This window comes from Temnothorax nylanderi, unplaced genomic scaffold (assembly GCF_030848795.1).
Source record: "Temnothorax nylanderi isolate EJ_2023f unplaced genomic scaffold, tnyl_v1.0 TNYL_tig0385_pilon, whole genome shotgun sequence".
NCBI classification, from domain to species: Eukaryota; Metazoa; Arthropoda; class Insecta; order Hymenoptera; family Formicidae; genus Temnothorax; species Temnothorax nylanderi.
The window spans coordinates 43,096-66,982 of record NW_027249447.1 but is presented as its reverse complement, the minus strand read 5'-3'; the positions used below and the strand labels follow the sequence as shown (position 1 = coordinate 66,982).

Here is a 23,887-nt window from a genome sequence, read left to right as displayed (position 1 = left end):
TATATTATATTGCAACATTTTCATACAAATCAATATTTTTATTTAATATACTTCAATTAATTTATTTAACTACATTTACATCGACAGACATTAATTATAAACAAGTGCCATTCAAAATATTAAATCCATACACACTATATAATACATTTCTCCCATATGAGCTAAACGATAACAAATATATATACATGCTATATAACAAATCAATTTTATTTATAAAAGACGAAATATTTTTATATAATCCCAAGACTCCTTACTTTTTAATATAAGCAATATAGTTACATCTCTTATATTATTACTGACTAAAATTATTTGCTATAAAAATATATTTTATACCGTTTCTTATAAAAGAAATTTTACAGTGACATTAGAAATAGCATGTGATGATATTTAGAAATTTAATTTTACGAAAAAATGGATTTATGCATGTTTTATAATTAGTACATTATGATGTTACGATAAAGATGGATTCGGAAAATAAACCGACTTACAATTTACCTTCCCCACGCAATAATTGTATCATCTAATTAACATCGTTAATTTATTGCATTTAGTTAACATTAATCCTTTTTATTTCTTTCTCAAGAATTCTTGGAAAATAGGGGTTCAAAATAAGTTCAATATTCTTTTATCGCCAAATATCAAATTTTCATCTTTCATAAAAAATGTATTAACTATAAATTTAATATATTTAATTGTTTAATTATAATAGGAATTAGGCCAAAAATTATATAAAATATATAATAAATATTATGAATCTATAATAGATGTCACCTTCATTTAAATAAATAATAAATAACATCTATTATTAACTTACTAACAGTTATTACAATAATGCCATCAATAGTGAAATAGCACTTATTTTAAACCTGCTATTTAACTTTGGTTGGAAGTGTGAGAAAATACATCTCTTCATACTCGTATATTTTTCTCTTTCGTTCTCTTTCTTAGCATATTCTTTTTGAATTAGGTTCACAGATACATTAATATGCACGGGCGTGTGTTATTTATATATTAAATTCATGACCGTATATTATATTGACATGCATTGCAATATAGAGCGCTAAAAAAGTTCACATTCTATGTATGTAAAATATAAAAGTAGAAAATATATATATCGAGATGCTAGCTCAGTTTTAATAGAAAAATAACATAATGCAATCATGTACACAGTATTCTTAAAAGACAGGTAATCTGGAGTGCTACGTTGCCATACTGCTAAGCCTTCTTCAGAAAAATGAATAAATATTTTTTTTTCTCTTCCTTTAACTACAGTAAAAACTACAACAATTTTCTCTTGCTATTCTCAGTGATAAGAGAAAATTAATGCTTCGTCTAATTTGTTTGACTGTTCAATTGTCTAATAATTCCATAGTACGTACGAATAATCGAAAAGTTCTCGATGCTACATACACTCACATGCAAAAAAGTATCACACGCTTTAGCATAATTACACCATTCACATATAAATAATAAATTCGTAATGCCTTTGCAATCATCGAACTTTCTATTAAAAACTAGCAAATATTATATTTGCACTTTAAATGAAAACTCTCTCAAGGCATAAGCCATTCGGCATATGAATTTCAAAATTACATTAAGAAGTTACATTTGTATAATTGTAAATGTACAATATTATGTTACCTCGCAGAGTGCCAATTACTCATATTTAGAAATTTGTCAAAAAAGTGCAAACTGTCATATTTGCGAAAATATTTACATCTAAAATTTAATAATGCAGACTAATGGGACATATAGATTTTCCTTTATGATATATACGGAAACAATATGTGACAGAGGGGCCAATTGAATGAAATGATTTTGTTTAAACAAACAAATATCACGCAAGATGCGTATTATGAAGTCATGACTAGAAATGATATTACTATTTATTCGGCTTTCAATCGTTTACTGAATTCTTCTTGCTGCTTTTCCCTCCATTCCTTTTTCGGCTTCATCCTCTTCAGTTGGCCATCCCTACCATTCACGGAATAAATATATAATTTTTACTTGTCATATGCAATTCCTATTTTCTACAAGACTTTAAACGATTATCGTACATACCATTGTAGATCGACAAGACCACCTTGCCGCGCTATTACAGATTTCACTCGATTCGCAAAATCGATGGCACTCTCTCCTTCCTTCATGTACATTGGAGGGAGATACCACACGTCGCAGACTATAGCCCAGCTGGACATCATCATATATAAATATTGTAACATCGAATATCGACTGCTGTTCCAAAACGCGTCTCCAAATCTTGGATCGTACTATATATTTAAACAAAAATATACGTGAAAGACACTTTTAAAAAAATGTTATACAAAGATGTACATTAGAGATATTGATAAAAAATTACTTTTATAGCCACAGGATAAATAACGCTGCCCACTTCGAAACTGCCTTTCTTGAATTGCATAACTGACGTATTGTTGATACACGTACCCTCCGGAAATATGAGTATAGGTGGGTTTGTCGGATCTGATACGTGTTTCTTTAACCTGCACGAAACGTATTATGCATTAACAACAACATCCTGTAGAATATGAAATGGGCAGGACAGGAAAACGTAATTGCATTCAAGTAATCGCACCTTTTCGCAACTGCTTCTCTGTCCTTGACCTCAGAGCGTTCAAACCATATATGTGGAGAGGCACGAGCAAGAGCTCTTTGTAATATTCCTAAGAAACCACCATGCCTCTGACCTATCTATAATAAGAAATGCAAGTAAGGTGATCTGGCCAGCATTTAAAAATTATGTATCTTCCAAAAGTCGTACACTTCCTTCGAATTACAGATGCTGAAGACTGGCAATTATTCAATTCTATCATTAATTATAATCGTTGAAAAATATAGAAAAATAAAATGTTTCTTAAATAATCAAGATAGACTTGTTTTAATATAAATTTTATTTTAATATAGATCTGTATCTCAATTTTCATATATCTAATATTGTACATCATGAAATTATAATATAGATCTTTCTCTCTCTCATGCAATTTTTGCGAAGAAAAATCAACGTTAGATTTACCAAATCTGTAACCGTTGAGAAAAGTACGATTTTTGGAACATTTTAATAGAGCGATCATGAAAGCAACAAAATTATTAACAATAATAAGATGCAAGCATGTTTACGTAGTTACAGAATAACATTATTTTCAAGATGTTCGGAAAAATGGTATGGGTAGATTTTGCAAAGCAAAAAAAAAATTGCGCAAAAAAGCAGCTATGAAAAAGATATCCATATCCATGAGCGGCGTATCGGAAACATACCAATGAATAACAGTTATCACACATAAGTACGAGTACGTCAATAGGAGATGTGTGATTAGCTACACATAAGCCTCTGACAGGTCGATTCTCTGGATTGTTGTAGGTGATGACTGAAGACAGAGCACTTGATAAAACAGCAAAGCACATTATGGAGACTTTGTAGTTGAGCCATCGCTTGAAGCTACCCTCGGGAACGTAGCCCACTACTGCGGTACACACTGTCAGCCACATCACCTGTAAACCACAAGCTTTGCACCTGAGAAACGTGGGATTCCCTCTCTATCGTTGCTGAGTAGGTACTACCTGTAAACCAAAGTTACAGGACACGTTACCTGTAACATTTACCAGTAAAGGCCATCGCACACAAAATTGCATAGGCTGCATAAGCATAGCATAAGACCGCTGGACCAATGAGCATCTTATGTAAATCAATATGGCGACTTTATGCTAGATGCTCATTGGTTTAGCGGTCTTATGCTATGCATATGCAGCCTATGCAATTTTGTGTGCGAGGCCCTTAATGGGCAACAACTTCTGTAACACTAGTAACAAATTTCTGACTTTCGGCCATATATGAAAGCGAACCGATTTTTTGTTGTTGTTATATGAAGGAACCATTATACCTTTGTATCCAGTGTTATCGTGATTTAAAAAATCGTATACTGTGTGTCTGTTTCATACAGTTTGAGTAATACGGATTGTATAATATGTACATGTGTCATAATAACGAATATTTTATACATGAATATATACAAAATATTCATATCTAAGTAATTCATAATATTTACATATAAATCATATATTCATAATGAATATTTTAAATATAATTTATATGTAAATAATTTGTATGTACCATAACTTCGTTCCTGCATCATTCCCAAATGCGATGAAATAGTAAACTACAGACAATACAAAGCTATTGACAAATAGAAGACATGTTTGCTATGAAATAATGATGCGACACTTAAAATCTTTCAGCTTATATATATGCAGCTTAATATATTGTCCCACCCACGACATATTACCAAAGAAAATGTCGTTTGCGTGGATAAAATGCAGACGTCGAGGGTGGTCGTATGATTTGACACGCACATCCCTCCGTTCTTAGGTTTGTACTCTGGATTGTGGATCGTGATCATGCCCGAGATAGAACGAGACATAATCCTGAACGCAATAAGGGAGCCCTGGTTGTTCGCCCAACGTTTTATACGGCCATTCGGCAAAAAGCCGATTAAATATGTTACGACTACGAGATATAGTACCTAAGAAGCTTTGATATTAGTACGTATACAGTTTTAAATTTACATTTGACGCGTACATCTTAATAAATTTAATATTATAACTTTACAGTGCCGTAAATCTAAAATATGCGTTTAAAAATGCGAAAACATTACAAACTGCATATTTTTATAGAAGATTAATATTCGCTATTTAAATCTAACTACCTGAAGACAATTGATTTTATATCGCTAAATAAGATCCCAACGAGAAAAATTATCGATTGTCACAATTTTAGTCGCTTATTATATATTCAGTGTTACTGTGATATATTAGCTATAGAGCATAATATAAATATCAAACTTACGCCTATGAAGCAGATAAATATCCTTAGGGGTAGCAGGAAACAGTAGCGCATGACGAATCCGAACATCCATATGAAAGTTAACTTCCAGGAGATAAACTCGTAGTGTCTATTCGTTCGAGTTAATAGATTCCAATTCTATAGGATGCATCGATAAATTATCCAAATATGTTAATTGTTATTATGCAAATATCAATATAATTATTTTACAGTCGATAAAATAATTATTACATTATTCACCTTAAGTTCTTCAGCTTCAAAACGTGAAGTCACCTCGTCTTCTATAATAGCCTCGACGCCCGCTCTGATGTAATCCAAACAACTTCCCGGCGCAAATCCGGCTTTTAACGTTTCAAGGGGATTTTTGTGATTGAGAGTATCCTAAAGTGGCAAAAATAATAGAAAAAAAATATGATATATTTTTATTAAGCTTGACTAAGTATCCTCTTCTAAAAATATAATAAGTTTTAAATATTTTTCTCTAAATTTACCTCTTTGTCGTCAATGATTGATGATTCATGATTGTTCTTGAGGCTCGATTCGTCAACCTGATTCTTGTGATTATGCATTTCTGGCTCGGGAACCAAGATTAAGTCCTTCGACCTGGCTATCACCGAATTGCTCACATTTCCGTTTTGCATTTTAGGCGACGTTACTGTTGAATCTTTCTCCGTGATCGTTGGCGATTCCTCTTCTATAAGAGCTTCATCTGGATCCCGAGTACCGTTTCTCTTCCTCACACTTTCTATGTTTTGTCGACCATACTGTAACACAAACGTAGTCAATCATAAAATGTATCACGTCAATTATTTGCGTCTTTGACTCGAGTTTAGTGGTCTCTGTGTAGACAATTATAATTTTTATAGTCCTTAATACGAACAACTTCTTTTATGACTGTTTTTAGAATCTTAAAGCTTTCATTCCTAGATTCTTTAAGCGAGCTGTTGAAAAAAACATACCGTTACTAAAAATTTCTTTAAAAATCTGGTTTAGTTGCGAACAGATGAATTTATTAAACCAAATATTATTTCTGATGAGAAAGTTTATACTATTTTAAAGATAATTGATAATAAAAAATGTTTTGTGAGCTTTTGGAGATAGATGCAGCAACAATTACATCTGAAAAAAAAGAGTCGATCTAATTGTTTCAATAATAAAATACTGAAATGCTCAATTTTAAAACAGAATTTTAAAACATTAGCATTAATTGCCTAAGTATAATAATCTAGCTTATCTTATCTATTTTTATTAAGATAATAGAATTCACTTTCAATTTAAATACTTGAAGTGTTTCTCGCGACTATATTGTGTAAACACGCAGGACAAATAAATTATATTGAGGAGAGTTCAAGTTCGATCAAGCAAAATGATATTTTATGTACTTTTAGATATCTTTTTATTAATTTAGAAATAGTTACAATTTATTCTTTATATACATTTAGAATTATTATTTGCAATGTAGATGCATTTGATTATTGCGCAATCTGCGATTTCAATTCAAGGAGAGAGAGATAGATAGATAGATAGATAGATATAATTTATTATGCCCAAGCAAAGGCTAAAGGGCAAAAAAGTAATATAGCAGTTACAATAATATCGCAATTACAATAATATAGCAGTTACAAGATGCAGAGATACAATGAGATATAAACAAAAGCGAAATATAGCGGTCAGAAGTTAGTATGATGTGCATGCTCTCTCTCATAAGGCAAGCAGCAGCAATCTCAATAATATACCCTGTAAAAAAACTAAGAACTAACGCAACTTAACTAATAATAAGTACAGTGAAAAAGAATAAGATAAGGAGCAGTATTACTAAAGAGAACTAAATAGTGTATATAAAACTGAGAACTAAGGCGCAGCGCAATTTACGAACTAATAATAAGGAATGAAAGCACTAGAAGTTCTATACCAGAAACAATGTTATCCAATTTCACGTGCAAGCAAGTCGATATATCCACGAAAGGAATAAGCGTTGAGTTCAGCAAAACGTATCCCAGAAGAATTACATGTTGATTAAGCCGAACGATCAAAGAACAAGGGACGAGCCGGTCGGACCAGTCAGATAAGCTTAGCTAGATCAGTGTCGGAATCAATATGAATAACAGGTTGACCATCAGAAGACCTAACACATATTTGACCATTCCTTACCCAGACATACTTATACGACCTCTCTTTAGCAACACTTTAGAGAGAGAGAGAGAGAGAGAGAGAGAGAGAGAGAGAGAGAGAGAGAGAGAGAGAGAGAGAGAGAGAGAGAGAGAGAGAGAGAGAAGAATAAAACAAGGAAAAGTTGTCCCACAAGTTGCGTAATACGAAAATACTTCGTTATTGTGGGAGATAATGAAAAACAGATACACGCGATGTTAATTCATGTATGTGCGTTCAAGAATGGCGTACGTCATTGAAAATAGGCATCCTTTGGCCCACGAGAACGTAATCTCCGAAATGCCGATATAGGCTGCAATCTGGTATTCAGTACTAAAAATATATATGGGGCATTCTTTGTCAAATTGGACACAAGACATCAAGAGATCAGCGATTGGAAAAACGCTGCAGCACTTAATTTAATGAGCCTGGAACCAACAGTAAACAGTATAAGTCTCAGTTAATAATATCATCATTTTTTACCATTTTCTTGGCATTTGGCCGCCATTTAAATTCCGCCATTTTGAAATTTGATATTTTTAGTACAAATTCGTTACCAGGGACGAAGAAAACACTGTACCACTGGATTTCATAAAAAAGCAACCGCTTACGCTCTAATGAGCGATATTGCCTTTTATAGTTCAGTTTCCCCAGGTTTTAGTCGCCATATTGGGTCCGCCATATTAGTTTTTCAAAAAGGCCAGAGTTAAAACAAAAGTACATGCATATAGCTATAAAATAAGCCCTAAAAGAAATTTTTCGGTTGCCTCCAATTTTGGACAGGGGGAGTGTCCGATTTGACAAAAAATACCCCATATTTTTCTATATTTTACGTTACGTATACCATAGATTTTCAATACTGACAGTTGCTGACAGTAATGATTACTCTCAACCAGAGAGACCTTGATCCTCGTTCATCGATCGATAATGGCAAGATAACACTTAGCAACTTCAGCGGATTATGAACTATGACGTGTTACAGGGACAAAATCCAAAAAAGTAATTCAATGCGTGAACATCGCGTGTACAAAGTGATGATCGACGATCTCTAACGAGCGACAATCAATATTTTGTTACCGTGATCGATCGCAGTGTCTTATCTTCAACGTGACATAAGTATTTTGATATCATCAATTAAAGATTAATCAAATTTGGTTATTGACCAATTAACGGTCAATAACCATATTAAATTGTTTTCCGAATATTCGCGATACTGCACGATATAATAATTGAATGTATTACAAATTTTCACTCAACGAAATGTAACGTTTGTCCAAGCTCGTATCTTTGTTAAAGAGATTAAAAATAACATTTTGGTCCAGAATTACAAGTTTATTTATGCAGCTGTTAAAATTAACTCAAACAAAGATAGATTTATTTTGAAAAATGAGTCCGTTTTTTCATTATACATTGATAACTTTTGTTGAGGTGACGTGCTACCGCATTACCGCAATTATCTGGTGCGAGTGTATTCAAGTGCATTAATTAGTTTCCGCCACTCTTGCTGTTCATCGTACTAACACTTATTCAGTCTGCACCAGGTAAATTAATAAGACGCATTTGTCTCTGCATCACGGAAACAAAGCTTTTGCTGCAACAGCAAGTCTATTTGTTAAATATGGGACAGCTAATATTTTTTGCTGCGAGAGCTAATTAATTTAGCAATAGTAGCAAAACCTTTTATTGCAATAGCAAAAAGTTTCGCTGAACTTTGCTATTCCTTTTTTTCGGTGATTGCATTGAGAGTTATTGAAAATTATTTGAGCTAAATTGCGCAAATCAGAATTGTAGAAATTATTAATCGTGACTGTTAAAACATCGTTTGTAAAAAAGCACTTTCGAATATTCCTGCATTTCTGTCAATTTGTATTATGAATTTTATATATCGGTAGATTTGTTATATAAAATTTCATGTTAGTTGGAATCCGAGTGGTGTTATACTAGTGAAATATGACCTCTGATTTAAAACGTGGATTGATTTTAGCTATATATTTTTAGGACTTGACCCCTTATCGACGAGTACAATTTTTCATGTGAATGTTAACGGATGTCTCTCTCAGTTGAAGACGCCGAATACTTTTCTGCGTGAATTACTATGACACTGCATTATTAGTTACGATGCCGAACTTGACAAGTCATATACACAAGTGCAACATGTTTCTCTGTACGGGGAGACGCAAAGACTATCTCTGTCTCTCTCATAATCAGAGCAATTATGAAGATTACAAAAGTGGTAGAATGATGGATAATAAAACCATTAACGAGGTCATTTTATCACTATTTTATTACTATTGTGTTATATGTAAAGAATTAATTAACACCTATAATAGATTAATTAATTTAAAATAAAAATTTAAAGACATCTAAAAAGAAATAAAGAAAACTTAAATTTCTTTCTCTCGAAATCTCGATATTCTATCATACATTTTCGTATTCAAAAAATAAAACAAACAAAATTTTAGAGAATAAAATTCACGAGAGAGAGAGAGAGAGAGAGAGAGAGAAAGGCAGAAAAAGAGAGAGAAAATGTTGATTTAATCTAATATTTTTCGTAAATCACTTATGAATTAAAATTAAATATTACGGCATTACGTATTTCATAGTTATATTTTCAAATGTCCTTCCTCTTATTTTTAACATACATCGTCTCCATTAGTATTTTACAGTTTATCTTTCGATAAACTTGGATGTGATCCGTGTAATACCTAATGACAAAGCTCCGTATACGTATGTGAATGCAAGAAAAAGAAGATAAAGCGAGAGGCGCTGTTTACCCAAATTGTCTCAATTTCCAAGCGATTGGATTATCCTATCAATTTTTCGTAACAAAATATCTTTAAAGTGGTTGTGATGTTTCACCCTTGGTATCAAAGTGACAATGAAATTTCAATCACGTTCGACAGATCAGAACGTTGCAAGTTGCAAGCAATAGGCGATCGATAATATTTTACGTTAAATACTAATTACGTGAACACTTTCCTTACTTTATTTGAGTATCTGTCGCTAAAGGTAAGGTTGCGAGATATAAGTGAGAAAGCGCATATATACACCTGTTATATACTTATAATTGAAAATCTTCGTGTGTTCTTTCCGTAAAGATGATCTTGTATATACGTATACAAAAATTGTATTGTCAGATAAAGTTTTCAGATAAAATAATTATATAACACAAACAAGATATTTTTACGGTGGTTGACATAAATTATCACATGTTGCTCATTCACTTTTCACGTTAAGACTTAAGGCATCAACAATCACGTTGACATCTCGCGTTTCACATAACAAATCGCCGCTGTACATGCGCAACATATATATGATAATAAATGCTAAATGAGAATCGCGTCAGCGATACACAGTTTGGAAATGAACGGCGTAGTTAGAAAAAAGCTTTGTACACACCGTTTTAAAAGACAAAGCCAAATACATAGCATTTGGATCGATGCTGTTTTCACATCGGGGGAAAGGGGCGGCTATATTAATTTATCATCCGCGTAATAACTCATTATATGTATGTTTAATTAGTATTACATCATTCACACTGCGATAATCTATGGGAAAAATGCAGACTGCGGGTCACAGATAATCGCGTTTTAGTCGATCTCACGCGCTTCGATACACGAATCGCAGCTTCAATAACGCATCTGGTGATTGACGGCATGTGACGCGAACGTGTGGGAGAGCATCCGGATCACGCGACACAATATATATCCGCGGGCTTTCTCCCGAGAGAAATTGCCTGCTCCCGATACCTCTCACCAGCTCTAATCCAAAAAGGAAATCCAGCCGTTTCGCAATTATCTCGACGCGCACAGAATAGAATTTATATAGGTACTAATTAAATTGCCAAGTGTCTTTTATACATTAAACTGAAGATATCAATAAAAATTAACGAATGTTAATCTGAGTAAATTTCTATATCAATTTTATTTTTAAATTCCACTTGTTCTTGCTTTTATTAAAATCTTTATATTTTAATACAATTATGTCAATTATATATATACATAAAAATACGCGCGATATTAAAGAAGATATCATTTTTAGCGTCATATTTTTATGTGAAACGCTATTCTCTTTTAGAATTAGTATAATTATGATATAAAGAATTAATATAAAAACTTTTATTTATTTAAAAGAAAACTGACTGGAGACTTGCATGTGAAAATAGCACTAAACAGACCGGAGAAATAAGATTTTCCGAAATTTTCGATTTTACAATCGGAACATCTAACTATTCTAACTTTTGTCACTTGCAGATAAGAACAGACGAGAACTCTGGAATAATGAGAATTTCGGAAATGTAATGTTTCCACAATGACAAATTATATCGAAAACACTGTTGTAAAAATTATTCTAATATCAATCATATTAATCGTGACAACTAACGTTATTCTGTATTCCGAAAGTAAAACGACCAAGTCTTCCAAGTTATAAGATGATTGAGTGCTTTCGAGAGTTATTGGCTATTTAACATCTATTTGTGTGTGTGTGTGTGTGTGTGTGTGTGTGTGTGTGTGTGTGTGCTTAATAAATGCAGACGTTTTGCCGATCAATTGTTTAAATATCTGCAATAAATCGATTCATTCATTGCAGGCATAGTTAATAATACTGTCGTTTTTTCGAGCGTACTTTGAATCGATCATTATCATTTTACGAAGCATTATCAGATATATCATCGCCTTATCTGATTATACCATATCTATTAAGATTCAGTTACAAAGAGATGAAAGATTTCGCAGTGTGTGGAACACAGAAAAAAAAGAATATTCTTGATTTGAAAATATCTTTAGTTTCAACGTGGAAATTTTTTAATGATATTATATTGCGTTAAACTTGCTTGCATTAGAAAATATAAGAATTTCAAATTTTTAATTCAACATTTTTTTTGGTTGAACTATATAATGACTTCATTCAAGCAAGTTTTCTTCAAGCAAGTTTAACGCAATATAATCTCATTTCAAGATTTCCACGTTGAAACTAAAGATATTTTCAAATCAAGAATATTTTTTTTTCCTGTGCAGTATGTGAAAGATTAGCTTTTAACAGATTTACATTTCTTTACACAATGAGTTTTTAACTCGAATCGATTGTGCCATAATGCATCTCAATGAGAAAGTATTTCCTCTGTGGCAAGTGAGACTTCGACCTGGGAAAAAAAACAAACAAACAAATAAACAAACATCATTACGTCATTTTGTAAATATAAGTTATTTTGTAAATATGCCTGACGCAATATAATTTATGCATTATTTCATTTCGCCAGGGATCTACATCTGATATATTTGTGTATCTCGGGATACTTTGCAATTCAAAGGCAATGAATCGTATCGATCAATGATAGAGAACATAAGAGTCTAGCCTAGGCGAATCTATAGGTTACATATGTATAACTTTACACACGCTGTATAGATCAAAACAGCGCGGACTCGTGTAGACCCGCGCATAGATTTCGCAGACCAAAATAGTTTTCCTATCCCTTGATTGTGCATGTGTGCTTCGGTTGTGAATAATAACTCGAAAATTAATCACGCTTCATGTATCATTCATGAGAAGACTGATAAAAATTCGTTTGAATTTTAATCCACCTTAATTCAGCAAGATTTTCGTGCATTGCATTTATGTAGTAACAATATGTTCTTAATATTCTTTTGTGTAAGATTTGACAATATGATATACTTTAAATAAATTTAAATATAAAAAGTTATTTACGATATACAAATATCGATTTGACTCTATTATAGAGATATATACCAGCCTTTGTATTTAGATTAAAAAAGTGAAAACAAGAAAAAAATTAGATTATACAAGAACTGATTTTATTAAACGTTATTTGTGTGACGCGAAATAAACAGAATTTCGCACAAAATGTAAACAATAGCGTAAATAAATTAGAAAAGCAATTTTTAAGTTAGCTCGTCCTTGGTATTCCTCAATTATGTAATTTCAAGGGGACTTTATTCGGCTGAATTGCTGCAATTATTGTAGTTAAATCGTAGTAGTAACACCGACCATGAAGCGCAACATTTCTGCAAATTAAATTCTTGCATACGTTGTTTGCAAGAATAAATTGTCTAGCGAACTCGATTTGAAATGGAAATCTTATCAGTGTTTTTCCTCAAAAATGTGTATAGCGATAACAAAGATCTTGCTGAGTAAAATCGAACATTGCTCCGATTTTATCGTGATAAAGAATATTTTACAATGCAGAAAAAAGATAGGCAAATTAACTCTTGGCAATCACTCTTTTTTCCCCTCGAAACAAGCAGTAACGTATCAATCCATACGTAAAATGACGTAAAGCTGACTCATGTACCACTCCTCATCTTTGTCCTTCGTCTCTTTTATCAGTGTTTAGTCCGGTTTCAAGATCAAGATATTGTTAATAGCAGAATACGTCTACACGTCTCATGACGTTTCTCCAATATAAAACTATTTTTGTCAATGCTAAAACTGTCAGGACATTATCGACATTTTGCATGCACCGACCGTATTACATATTGTATTGTGATTCAAGATTCGTGCGGAAGTTTCGAGCGTAACGGTGAATTCAAAGTGCGAACGCACTCGCGAAGGAATTTCGTTTCGTCACCGTGTAGAAAATCCAAGACCGACAGTTGCGTAACAGGCTCGTGACATTTCGAGAGATAAAATTCGATCATGTTTTACATACTTTTATTTAAAATATCAGGAATTATTTTAATAAACGCACAAATTCTATTTATTTCCTCTTTTTAAACGTACCTGTTAGAGAAAAAAATTTAGATGCAACAATACAAAGATATAAGTTTCAACAAAGCGACAACTAAGATAAAAACTCGTTTTTATATTTATATTTTGAAAGATTATAAGCGTAATCGCGTACGTATATATATTAAAAGGGATATATATATTAAAAGATTGAGATTTCTTTAAGAAAAGAAATCTCCAATAGTCTCTCTTCAATATCTTGAATAAATCTTGAACTAAAGAAATGATATTGTATACATATTTTTTGCAGTTTATGTGAATGATTTTTAGATTTTTAAGTAAATTCTGTTTAGTAGAAATAAAATGATATTTCCATATTAATATTATATATTATTTAGGAATACTACAATATTTTACAATGCAGAAGAGATACGTAAGTTGATTGTTCAGAATCTAGTTTTGAATATTACGACTTGACGTGTTCTTTTACTGATAGTTGTGACAATGTGTATTCCGTGCACGTATCTAGATGATATATCACGGATATAGTAGATGTTATCACGTTGATAACACATTTATTATATACACTTGACAAACCGGCATTATCGAACCAGGACGGTGCAACTGACAAAAAGTCATTAGCGTGAACATAAATTATTTATACATGTAACTTTGCGTTTTCTTTGCCTCTGGCGACTCACGGTACAAGTAGTCAATCCGAGGTTCAAGTCCAAGGTAACGATAGATTCTCAAGTTTTATATCAAAAGATATTAAAAAACATTCAGTTCCCTCCACTTTTAAGGTCGATTCTCATTATCGGTCAAGTCACGATCCGGTCACGATCCGATTAAAAATCATTGCCATTAAATTCAATGCTTTCTCGAGTTTGCATTGAATTTAATGGCAACGATTTTTGATCGGATCGTGACCGGACCGTAACTTGACCGATAATAAGAATCGACCTTTTTATTGAACCTCGTGCGTTTGCTTTGTAGAAATGCAAACTTTATTACGAACTCTGCATCAATTTTTACAGCAGAGGGTAATCATATTGTTAAATTAATAAACCGGAGTAGAATCATTACGTTTGCGGGATATATATATATGTCGCGTTTTCTTATAGCATTCAAAACACTTCCAACAGACCTTGCGGTAATATAGTCGGTGACTCGGTGAGTTCCTCATGAAAACACAGTTGTAACGTGATGTATATGAGGAGCGTTTTCACCTCGTTGGTTCATCGATATGCCATTCGCCTATTTTTAGTATACTTTTTATGCTTATTAAAATTATACAGTTTTATATTAGCGATAATTTAGAAAAGCTAAAAAATTTACTAATTTTTAATGAAAACAAGTTACGTTATTTAATCCAGTATTCAAAGATGCATAATTTTGCAAAAATTAATTAGGTATGTTAATCATAACGACAATTTTGACATTAGTAGTTATACAAATGACTATTCGTATACGCAACGTTTACTGAAATTAAATATTACATAATTAGATATTTAAGAATTCTTAGAAAAGTTAGAAATTAGGATATATTTTATATAAATTTACGACACCAAATATTCGCGTTTTGCATCTCTTGTCTATGATGTTCGCAATATGATTATATTGCAAACTTTTTGCAAAACCAAATAAAGATGATTAAGTATGACTATGAATAAAAAATTTAAATCTCATTTCAATTTATGACTAACATTTATTAGACTATTTATACACTCTACGCAGTGCAAAACAAGTTTAAAAAAACCCAGTTAACAACAAATCAATACCTGAATTATAAAAATTAATAGTAGAAGAATAGCATGCATACCATATAAAACTTCATTAAAAATGAAAGTATCTGCTATAAATTTAACTCAATGATCAATTTCAAGTAATTAAAAAAATATATTTAATATTTAAAAAATGTATTTAAAAATTTTTAAATCTTCCTAATATAATTCTATTTTTCTTTTATTACTAAAAAAATATATTTATGTTAATAACATATCTTTTAAATATTAGCAAAATATAGCCAGAAATCAGGACTATAAATAGTGCGCACATAAACAGTTTTATTGCCAATATCTCAGATTCTACAAGAACCTGAAAATTCAATCATTTGCACTTGAGCATCTGAAATACAAACACTGAAATGTATGCAGATCCTTCCAGCCTTTCACATTCTTCTGGCAATACATTCAAAAACTATTTAATCAACAAGTCAACAAGTTATTTCTGATTTTAGTAGTTATTTTAGTAGAATCGTTTGGTATCTTACTTCTGATTTTAGGTAGTTATTTTGAGGTACGCTGCACGAGAGATTGGTATCGAATGCCGGAAGGTTGCTGCAAAGTCACGCCGGAAATACGATACATGTATACGTACATGTTTTCATTGTAAATAATCAAACTTTTACAAGTCATGATAATGATATAATAAAGCATGGTAATGTATTCATTTACATTAATATTTCATCAAAGGCTATTTGGTCATCATACCATTCCGATGCGTATCTATGATAAAACACAAATATTGCTCGCCTACGCAGTTTGTTAATTGTGAGAATTCGCGTCAATGTAAATGGATCAATATTCTTTTGCGTTTTTTGCTTTTTTTGCGTATTGTCTGCTACTTGTTTATCATAGTCCGTTCGCTTAATTCTTTCATCCTTACCTTGCAATTAATACATATATTTTTATCTTTATTTACTACACTTAGAACCTTTCAATACTTTGCCTTAGATCATGAAAATTTTTTTAATTTATGACTTCGATTATATTTAGAATCATCCACGGTTTTTAAACCGTCACAATAAATATAGAAAGACATTTGTTAAAACAGAATACCTATTACGTATAATCAATATCTGCACACAGTTTTCTCGAACATATTCTTGTATATTAAACATAAAGACAAATTAAATTACAGATAAAGATATGATTGAAATTAATGTAATAGAGAAAATAATTCCCTCTTGACTGCCCACCAATTTTAGAACAAATAAATAATCAATCCGAGTTAAGTCAGTCAAGTTAATAAGAGACTACATGTACGGTAAACGGAAATGATGAAAGGGACGTGAAGCAGTATATTATTATGAATGAGCAAATAGTACAGAAAAGGACATATAGCGATATCTATCTTGTAACTTGATCAGACAATATTGACAAATATATTAAATATACGCGCTGCAAAGGTCGATATAAGTATAAAACATGGACGTGTACAAATAAATGAGCAACTCTTGAATTTTTATATTAATATTAATGATAATGCAGAGTGAATAGCTTATCGTGATTATATGAAACTATGCGGTTTCAAGCGACATATGACAAGAAAATGATAAGATAAAGTAGGCTTGAACGGTGGACTAGGCAGGAAAAAGTTCAAAGTTTCAAAAAGTCTTTAAATTTTGAGGCACTTATATATAGGCATTATACGTGTTTTAACACTGAAACGAAGATCTCATTAAGACAGCATCTATCTGTGTAATTAGGAGAAAGTGAGCGAAGCACGGGACATTCGGCATATTTTTTCGGAGAAAGTGCCCGGTGATCGTTTCTTAAATATTTTACTTACCACGTTCTCGCATAAGTAATTAGTCGTTTAAAAAAGTTAAATAATTTCGAGCACGCATATTGTATTTTCGGCATTATTTTCTATACATTTTTTATACATTGCCGCACTTTGCATCTCTAATGAATGTATCGATTGTTTTTAGGAAAATAAATCCTTCGGTTCTGGATATCATAAACCTTAATAAGAAAGCCTAAACTGACATTGGCATATTTACTTCCGTTTTCATGACGTTTACGTACGTCATTACAATACATTCGGCATTAATTAACAATTCAGAGTAGAATTGATAATCTTTTTATCTCAATAAAAACGATCTCGGCAAAGGCTTCTTTTAATCGTTTCGACAAACAGCTGTTTTAATCATGAAATTAATACGCGTCTGACGTCTGAGGCGTCGCATTCCGATGCGGAATAATTTAAAATAGAAATCAGGGACAATCTCCTGGCCGTCGCCGTTTTTGCAGTACGCCAGATCCATGAATCTCGTTTCGCAATTACACCGCGCTGATTAGAACTAAATAAACGGTATTTTCTTCGGCAAGTGTTACGCGTCGACAGGTGTCACAGATGAATACAGTTTCGAACACTTCCTCTCCGCGTTTAAGAATGTGCACACGATAATGCACGTGAAATACATGAATAACACACATCTGTATAGGATTGCTTCGCCGGTTTAGATGCCGAATCACTGTTACTCCCATAATGTACGTGTACAATAGGGAGAGATTAACCCTCTGGCTGTATACCTGGGTCTACGGCGTCCGAGCCAAAATGATATCTGCTCGTAACTGTAAAACCCGCAAGCCTGCCAGAAAATATTAAATAAACGATGTTTATCAAAAGACTATAAAATCGTCAATTACAATGTATATAGACAGACGTTTTGTGAATTTTTTCAGCTTTTTTTTAAATACTTTAAAGTAGGGAAAAACAGCGTCAAATGTGACAGACCCACGTATACTGCACTCCGAGGGTGCAAAAATAAAACATATATAGACGGAGGGACGGTTAATATATATCATTTGATAAATAGAGGCTTTCCTGTCCGCACCGATCTGTTCCGTCCAAAAATAAATCGAGCTTGCGTAACGTTGATAAAAAAAAAACCGCTCTTCTCTCACCGTTTCGCGGAAACTGTACTTTGATACCGCGGGCATAAGGCGGGTACGTATACAAAGTGCGAAAGGTCGGTCATCCTGCGCGCTAATTAACTCGCGACCCACAGAGAAAACCCTTTGCATACTCGTTGCATATCCGTCCCGCCGGACCCAGGCGAGAGACTCGCGTCGCCGCGAAATCTCCGCGGTCAGTTCCGTTTTCCGAATATCGAATAAACAAGGAAACTAAATTGATTCTTCTTTCTCATCGCTCGCAAAATTGCTAACGCCTTGCGACTACGCAACGACGCGTAAGGTTACCCAATTGACATTCCTCCGACGCGCACGTGCTACGAAAGAAAAACAACCGCAAATGTGCACAGGAAACGGTTCCTCGCGTCGCGTCGCCACGCCGATCGAAGGAAACCGCGCGACCGCGACGTCGCGCGGTACGCGATCCGTGTTGGTACGCAGGAAACGACCATCCGGGAGCGTACCGGTTGATCACGTTGACATACGAAACGGAAGAAGAACGGGACTTACCTCGAAGAGGGCCAGCAACAGCTTGATGTACAGCCTACGCACACCGAGGGACTTGCCGATCGACGCGAGGAATATGATCGCCAGCAGCAGCATGAGGAAAGGTGTCAGTAGTAACGAAAACGCGAACGACATCACCGTCCATAACAACGCCATTTTGCTCACTGCTGCGAGCTCCGATGATGCTCCGCTCCGAAACTCCGAAGTCTCCGAACACCGGACCGTTTTTCGCCCACGATCGTCGTCATGGAAGGGGGCCACGGCCACGCGCCTGACGCGCCCTAGATGGAACACTCGCCGGAATTGTTACCTAGGCGCGCGGTGCGCCATCTACGAGCGAAATCGCGAATTAAGCCTTGATAAAATCAAATCACTTGTGATTGGTCAGGTATGTATGTATATACATACAGGCAATAAAAGAATAGAAATCCAAAACTGTCAGCGCGAGAATCATGTTTTGACAATTCATAAATGACAGGTTATTATGATTGATTTTATTCAAGTTACAAGTTATCTTGATGCGTGATGTCAAGTAAATATAAAGATTAAATTTGATACATGTTATTATAAAAATATATAAATGGCACGTGCTTTATTGTAGTGTCTATAGTTATATATGTTAAATTCTATCAGCTATGAGTTTGTAACGTAGAGTGTATTAACTATCAGAAAAATTTCATAGCAATAAGTCCATTTTAAAGCGCCGCGATCGAATTGACAACGTTCTTTCTTTTTCTTGCTAGTAAATCTGCAAGATAAGAGCACGAAATACGAAGCAATAAGGCGCGATTTCACGATGACGCTCGACGCTGGATTCGAGCGTCAAAAAGCTAAACTGTGTTTAGCTTTGACACTCGACGCTCATTTCAGCCAATCCAGTGGTTAGGTTATATTTCGCGTCCCTCTGAATATATCACGTGACTAGATTTGACGCTCGAATCCAGCGTCGAGCGTCATCGTGAAATCGCACCTATAGGCTCGTTTATGGAAAATTTTGTAAGCAAAACCAAGCAGAACGAAAAATATTTGGGGAACAAGCAACAGAGAACGTTTTATAATTTTTAAGTATCTTTTGACGACGACGGTTCAACGTTTTTTATACGCGATCACCGCGGTGGGAGAACGATCGCGAAGAAATTTAAAAATAAAAAAGATACAATTTAACGTAAATTTTCTGTAAAATAGAGGTTATGAAAAATAAAGAAGCACACGCGTGTAAATAAATTTATATTTACGACGAATTACGTGAACGAGCAAATTACGTGCCTGTTCTTTAACGGAATTATATTCGTGGACGCACATTTGAGCTTGTTCATACACTTTTGAAGCAAGCTCACTCGATCGTTTGCGGTTGTTCGCGATCATTCGCGATCGCGACAAGCAAAGTGTCGAGAAAGCCAAACGCGCGATCGTTCTCTTTAATCACTCAATTGATTATTAATTCCCGCGCTTAACGAGAGGTTCAAGCTATTTATCGAAGCGTCTTTCCGCGCGATTCACATATTCGAAGTAGAAATCGAAACAAAAGCACTGTGACACGCGGAACAACGATTCTATTAAAATTCGGATATATCGCGCTTCGAGAAACACTTATTTCTCATGTAAAATTCACTCACCGATCACGGAGCACTGCAGGAGATCGGCCAAATCACAGTCGGGAGGGTGACACGTACGGCGTCCAGCACGGCGTTCGGCATTCATTTCGCCCAGCGACAGCATTCCACTCGTTTCAGTCGACACAAAAAGGAAGGAAATATTCGGCGTACGTTCAATTTTCAACACTCCGTAAACAGATTTCTTTTCGTTCACGAGAAAAGAATTACACGAGCGACAAAACGTCTCGCACCGACGTTGAACGTGTCGCGTATTACTTGCGCCGCTTGCGCGCGTCGTTGCCGCCGCACAGTAGAGACCTAGGGTCCGTTCCGTTTCACGCATGATGCGCGCATTGTCTATAGTAAACGTTACGTATGCTATAGATAAATGCACGCATATGCGTGAAACGGAACGGACCCTATATCTATCTATCTATCTATATCTTTCATTATTGACATTCGTGAATAATTGTGATCATTTTGAGATATCTGTGAAAGATTATTAAAAACAGAAGGAACTGCTTGGAATTTAAGTTTCCTTTTCTCCCCTTCTCTATTTTTCTCCCAAGAGGAATAATCAAAGTGCTCCTAGAAAAATATAATACGCTATTATGGAATGTTCAAATTTTATCAAAAATATTTTAGCTAAGTTCTAACTTACAGAGCACACACGTGACGAATTTATAGGCTGCCAACTACATCCATTAATTTTTCTCACATTAAATATCCAAGCAGTTTGTACCTCAACATTTTTAGGAAAACGATGGAATGAAACAAGTGGACAATTTTCATCTTCTTCCAGTTTCCGATGCTTCTTAAATATATTTGCACAACCAGATACACAGCACTTTATTCTGTATAATAAACAAAATATTCTCAAAAGAAAGGATCAAGTTCAATATAGCTTTGAAAGAAAAGTCAGGTCGTTAACAGCACATGTAGATTTTGAGATTATTCGGAAAATATCGCAAATGTAGAGAATATTACAGATGTTTTTAGTAAATTAAGTTCATTCTCAGTTAGAGTCCTACATAAGGACTCTATTTTCAATACATTCTAAGTATATACATTCATATAATATTAGAGAGAAAATGACATCATGTGCTATTAAAGGTTAGATTAACTTTACATTTGATAATAAATATGTACACAAATAGAAATACTTACACCATAATAATAATAATGTATTGCACAAAAATGTAAGTTATAAACACTAATAAACCACCATTAATATACAAATATGCATTATACATATTTCACTACCGATGTCAATCACATGCAGTAAGGAACCAACATGGCGTTATTATCACGTGATTTAGACAACCAATCAGGCTATGCCCTTCAATGTCGCATCTCTGATTTCTAGGTCTCTACCGCACAGTCGAGAGAGACGTCGAACGTGATTGGCTCGCGAGTCGAGCGGTCGAGCCGCCGGATTCGGCGAATCACGTTCCGCCGCTCTGCGCCGCCCGCGCCGGCGCACTAGACACCGACGGCACCGCACTGTCCGTATGTACAGTCGTTCACGGAAAGGTTGCAACACTTTTTTTTGATGATTTTTGGAACGCGCAGAAATTTTGAGATCGCGATCCACCATCTCTGTATACATGTAGTGAACGGTTATGATAGCTGTCAAAGTGAGCTATACAAGGTGGAGGTTCACGAAATGTATCTTGTGCGCCGCGGAAAATCTTAAGATATCAACTGGATACTGTAATATCGGGGTTAGTATAAAAGAATAAGCTAAATAGACCATTTTATTTTATAAATTAATTTTTATTTTCAAGACATGTGTAACATTAAAAATTAATGTAATATAAACATATTAATATAATTATTTATAATAATTATATTAATTATTATAATAATTATATTAATTATTATAATAATTATATTAATTATATTAATTATTTATAATAATTATATTAATATATTGTGTTATATGTTATGTTAATTTTAATTACATAATTAATTACATAATTAATAACATTAAAATTACAATAATTAATAACATATTAATTTTAATACATAATATTAATACATAATTAATATAACAGTAAAATTAACCGGTGTCTGGATTAATGTTCGGCAAGCAGAGGACATCAGTCGATTGAAGAAGCTGCCGTGGAAGACGTGGATGCTGAGACTGCGAAACCACATCAATGCTTCAAAGCCAATCCTTCTCGTCAAATAACGATGAAGTAATCTTTCTAAAAAATTACAATTATAAAAATTAATTACTTGCAAATTCTGTTTTAGTACAAAATCATTATTTTATTATAATTATATTAAGTTGAGGAGATAGATTTACTTACATAAAATTGCCAGATCGCTGATTACTATTGACTGTTCAGTAAGAACAGATCAATCGCAATCTGTTGTCCGCTGCAATCCAGAGCGAATCTCTTGTAGAAATTCGTTGTGGGATTAAGATGTGCATGTCTTTGTTCACTCTAGTACTGGGATCTTCTCTCGGCTGCAGGGCCCCTGGACCGATATTAGGCAGGCATGTTTGGAAAACGGCGATACGCCCTCGGGTGGTAGAGAGGAGTTTGTGAACAGCTTGACGACCGGCACCAAGGGCGTTGTTATTATTAAGAGTGCCACAGAACTTGATGGGCAGCTAGGCGAGAAGGTCGCGGAATCGGCAGGCCCATAGATATTTCAGATGACTTTTGCCTTGTGCCGTGTTCATTCAAGATTTTCATTCCTTCATTCGTTCATTTATTAACGAGAGTTGTTCACGTTAAAATCATTCAATGTCAAACATATTATTCATTTATTCATACATCATCTTGGTGAAAAAACTTCTCATATTTTCTCAGAAATTTTGCAAGAATTGGAACTTATAAAAAATTCTGAAGAAGTATATGATATTTCTCAGATACTTTCAGAAATAATTGAAGATTTTTAGAATATTTCAATATCCGTATATATGAAAATTTCTGATAAATTGCACAGATTTTCTCATATTTATTCAAGTTTCTACAAGGATATATTAGCGAAAAATATTTTATTCTTATTTTGTCTGAGTTTTTCAATTTGTATAAAAAATCTGAAAATTTCTAAGTATTCTAAAAAAATCTAAAAATGTTTATAGAAATTTTGATTAATAATGTGAAAAATTTTGATATTTTTTCACCAAGGCATCCATGGAAAGTATTAATACCGTGTGACACTTCCATGATTCTCTATTACTGCATTTAATCTTTGGGGCATAGATAAATTTTAAAATAATTCAGGCCTTGCGCGAAAACCTTCCCATACGTTGAGAACATGTTGCACTAATGCCTCGCGTCTACGTGGAAATTGGGGATTCCATATTTTCTGAGTAGCTTGTTCCTCTCGTTTTTCATAATGTTACACGCTCAGATTCATCCGACGAAAATACCTTC

General features: G+C 33.7%; 1 protein-coding gene and 2 long non-coding RNA genes across 8 annotated transcripts; all 3 read right to left on the bottom strand.

Annotated features, from left to right (window-relative positions):
- Positions 1–17: 17 nt before the first annotated feature.
- Gpat4 (Glycerol-3-phosphate acyltransferase 4) lies at positions 18–19,193 on the bottom strand. Of its 6 annotated transcripts, none has more exons than XM_071720971.1 (9): positions 18,901–19,193; positions 5,347–5,619; positions 5,087–5,236; positions 4,859–4,993; positions 4,299–4,535; positions 2,594–2,709; positions 2,360–2,501; positions 2,062–2,270; positions 18–1,974 (listed from the first exon to the last, which is right to left on the bottom strand). In XM_071720971.1, the coding sequence occupies exons 1-9, from the start codon at positions 19,051–19,053 to the stop codon at positions 1,887–1,889; spliced, it is 1,503 nt and encodes a 500-aa protein (XP_071577072.1). In that variant the 5' UTR covers positions 19,054–19,193; the 3' UTR covers positions 18–1,886. The 6 variants fall into 6 exon arrangements, with proteins under 6 accessions (XP_071577072.1, XP_071577073.1, XP_071577074.1 ...); XM_071720972.1 differs by lacking the exon at positions 4,299–4,535 and adding an exon at positions 3,274–3,507 and having other exon boundaries at positions 18,901–19,181; XM_071720973.1 differs by lacking the exon at positions 4,299–4,535 and adding an exon at positions 3,274–3,507 and having other exon boundaries at positions 5,096–5,236; positions 18,901–19,175.
- Positions 6,376–13,845, bottom strand: LOC139782053 (uncharacterized). The gene is made up of 2 exons (XR_011720784.1): positions 12,401–13,845; positions 6,376–12,146 (listed from the first exon to the last, which is right to left on the bottom strand). It is a non-coding gene; the product is annotated as an uncharacterized lncRNA (long non-coding RNA).
- A 3,232-nt stretch (positions 19,194–22,425) lies between the features above and the next one.
- LOC139782051 (uncharacterized) lies at positions 22,426–23,789 on the bottom strand. The gene is made up of 2 exons (XR_011720782.1): positions 22,808–23,789; positions 22,426–22,702 (listed from the first exon to the last, which is right to left on the bottom strand). It is a non-coding gene; the product is annotated as an uncharacterized lncRNA (long non-coding RNA).
- Positions 23,790–23,887: the final 98 nt, after the last annotated feature.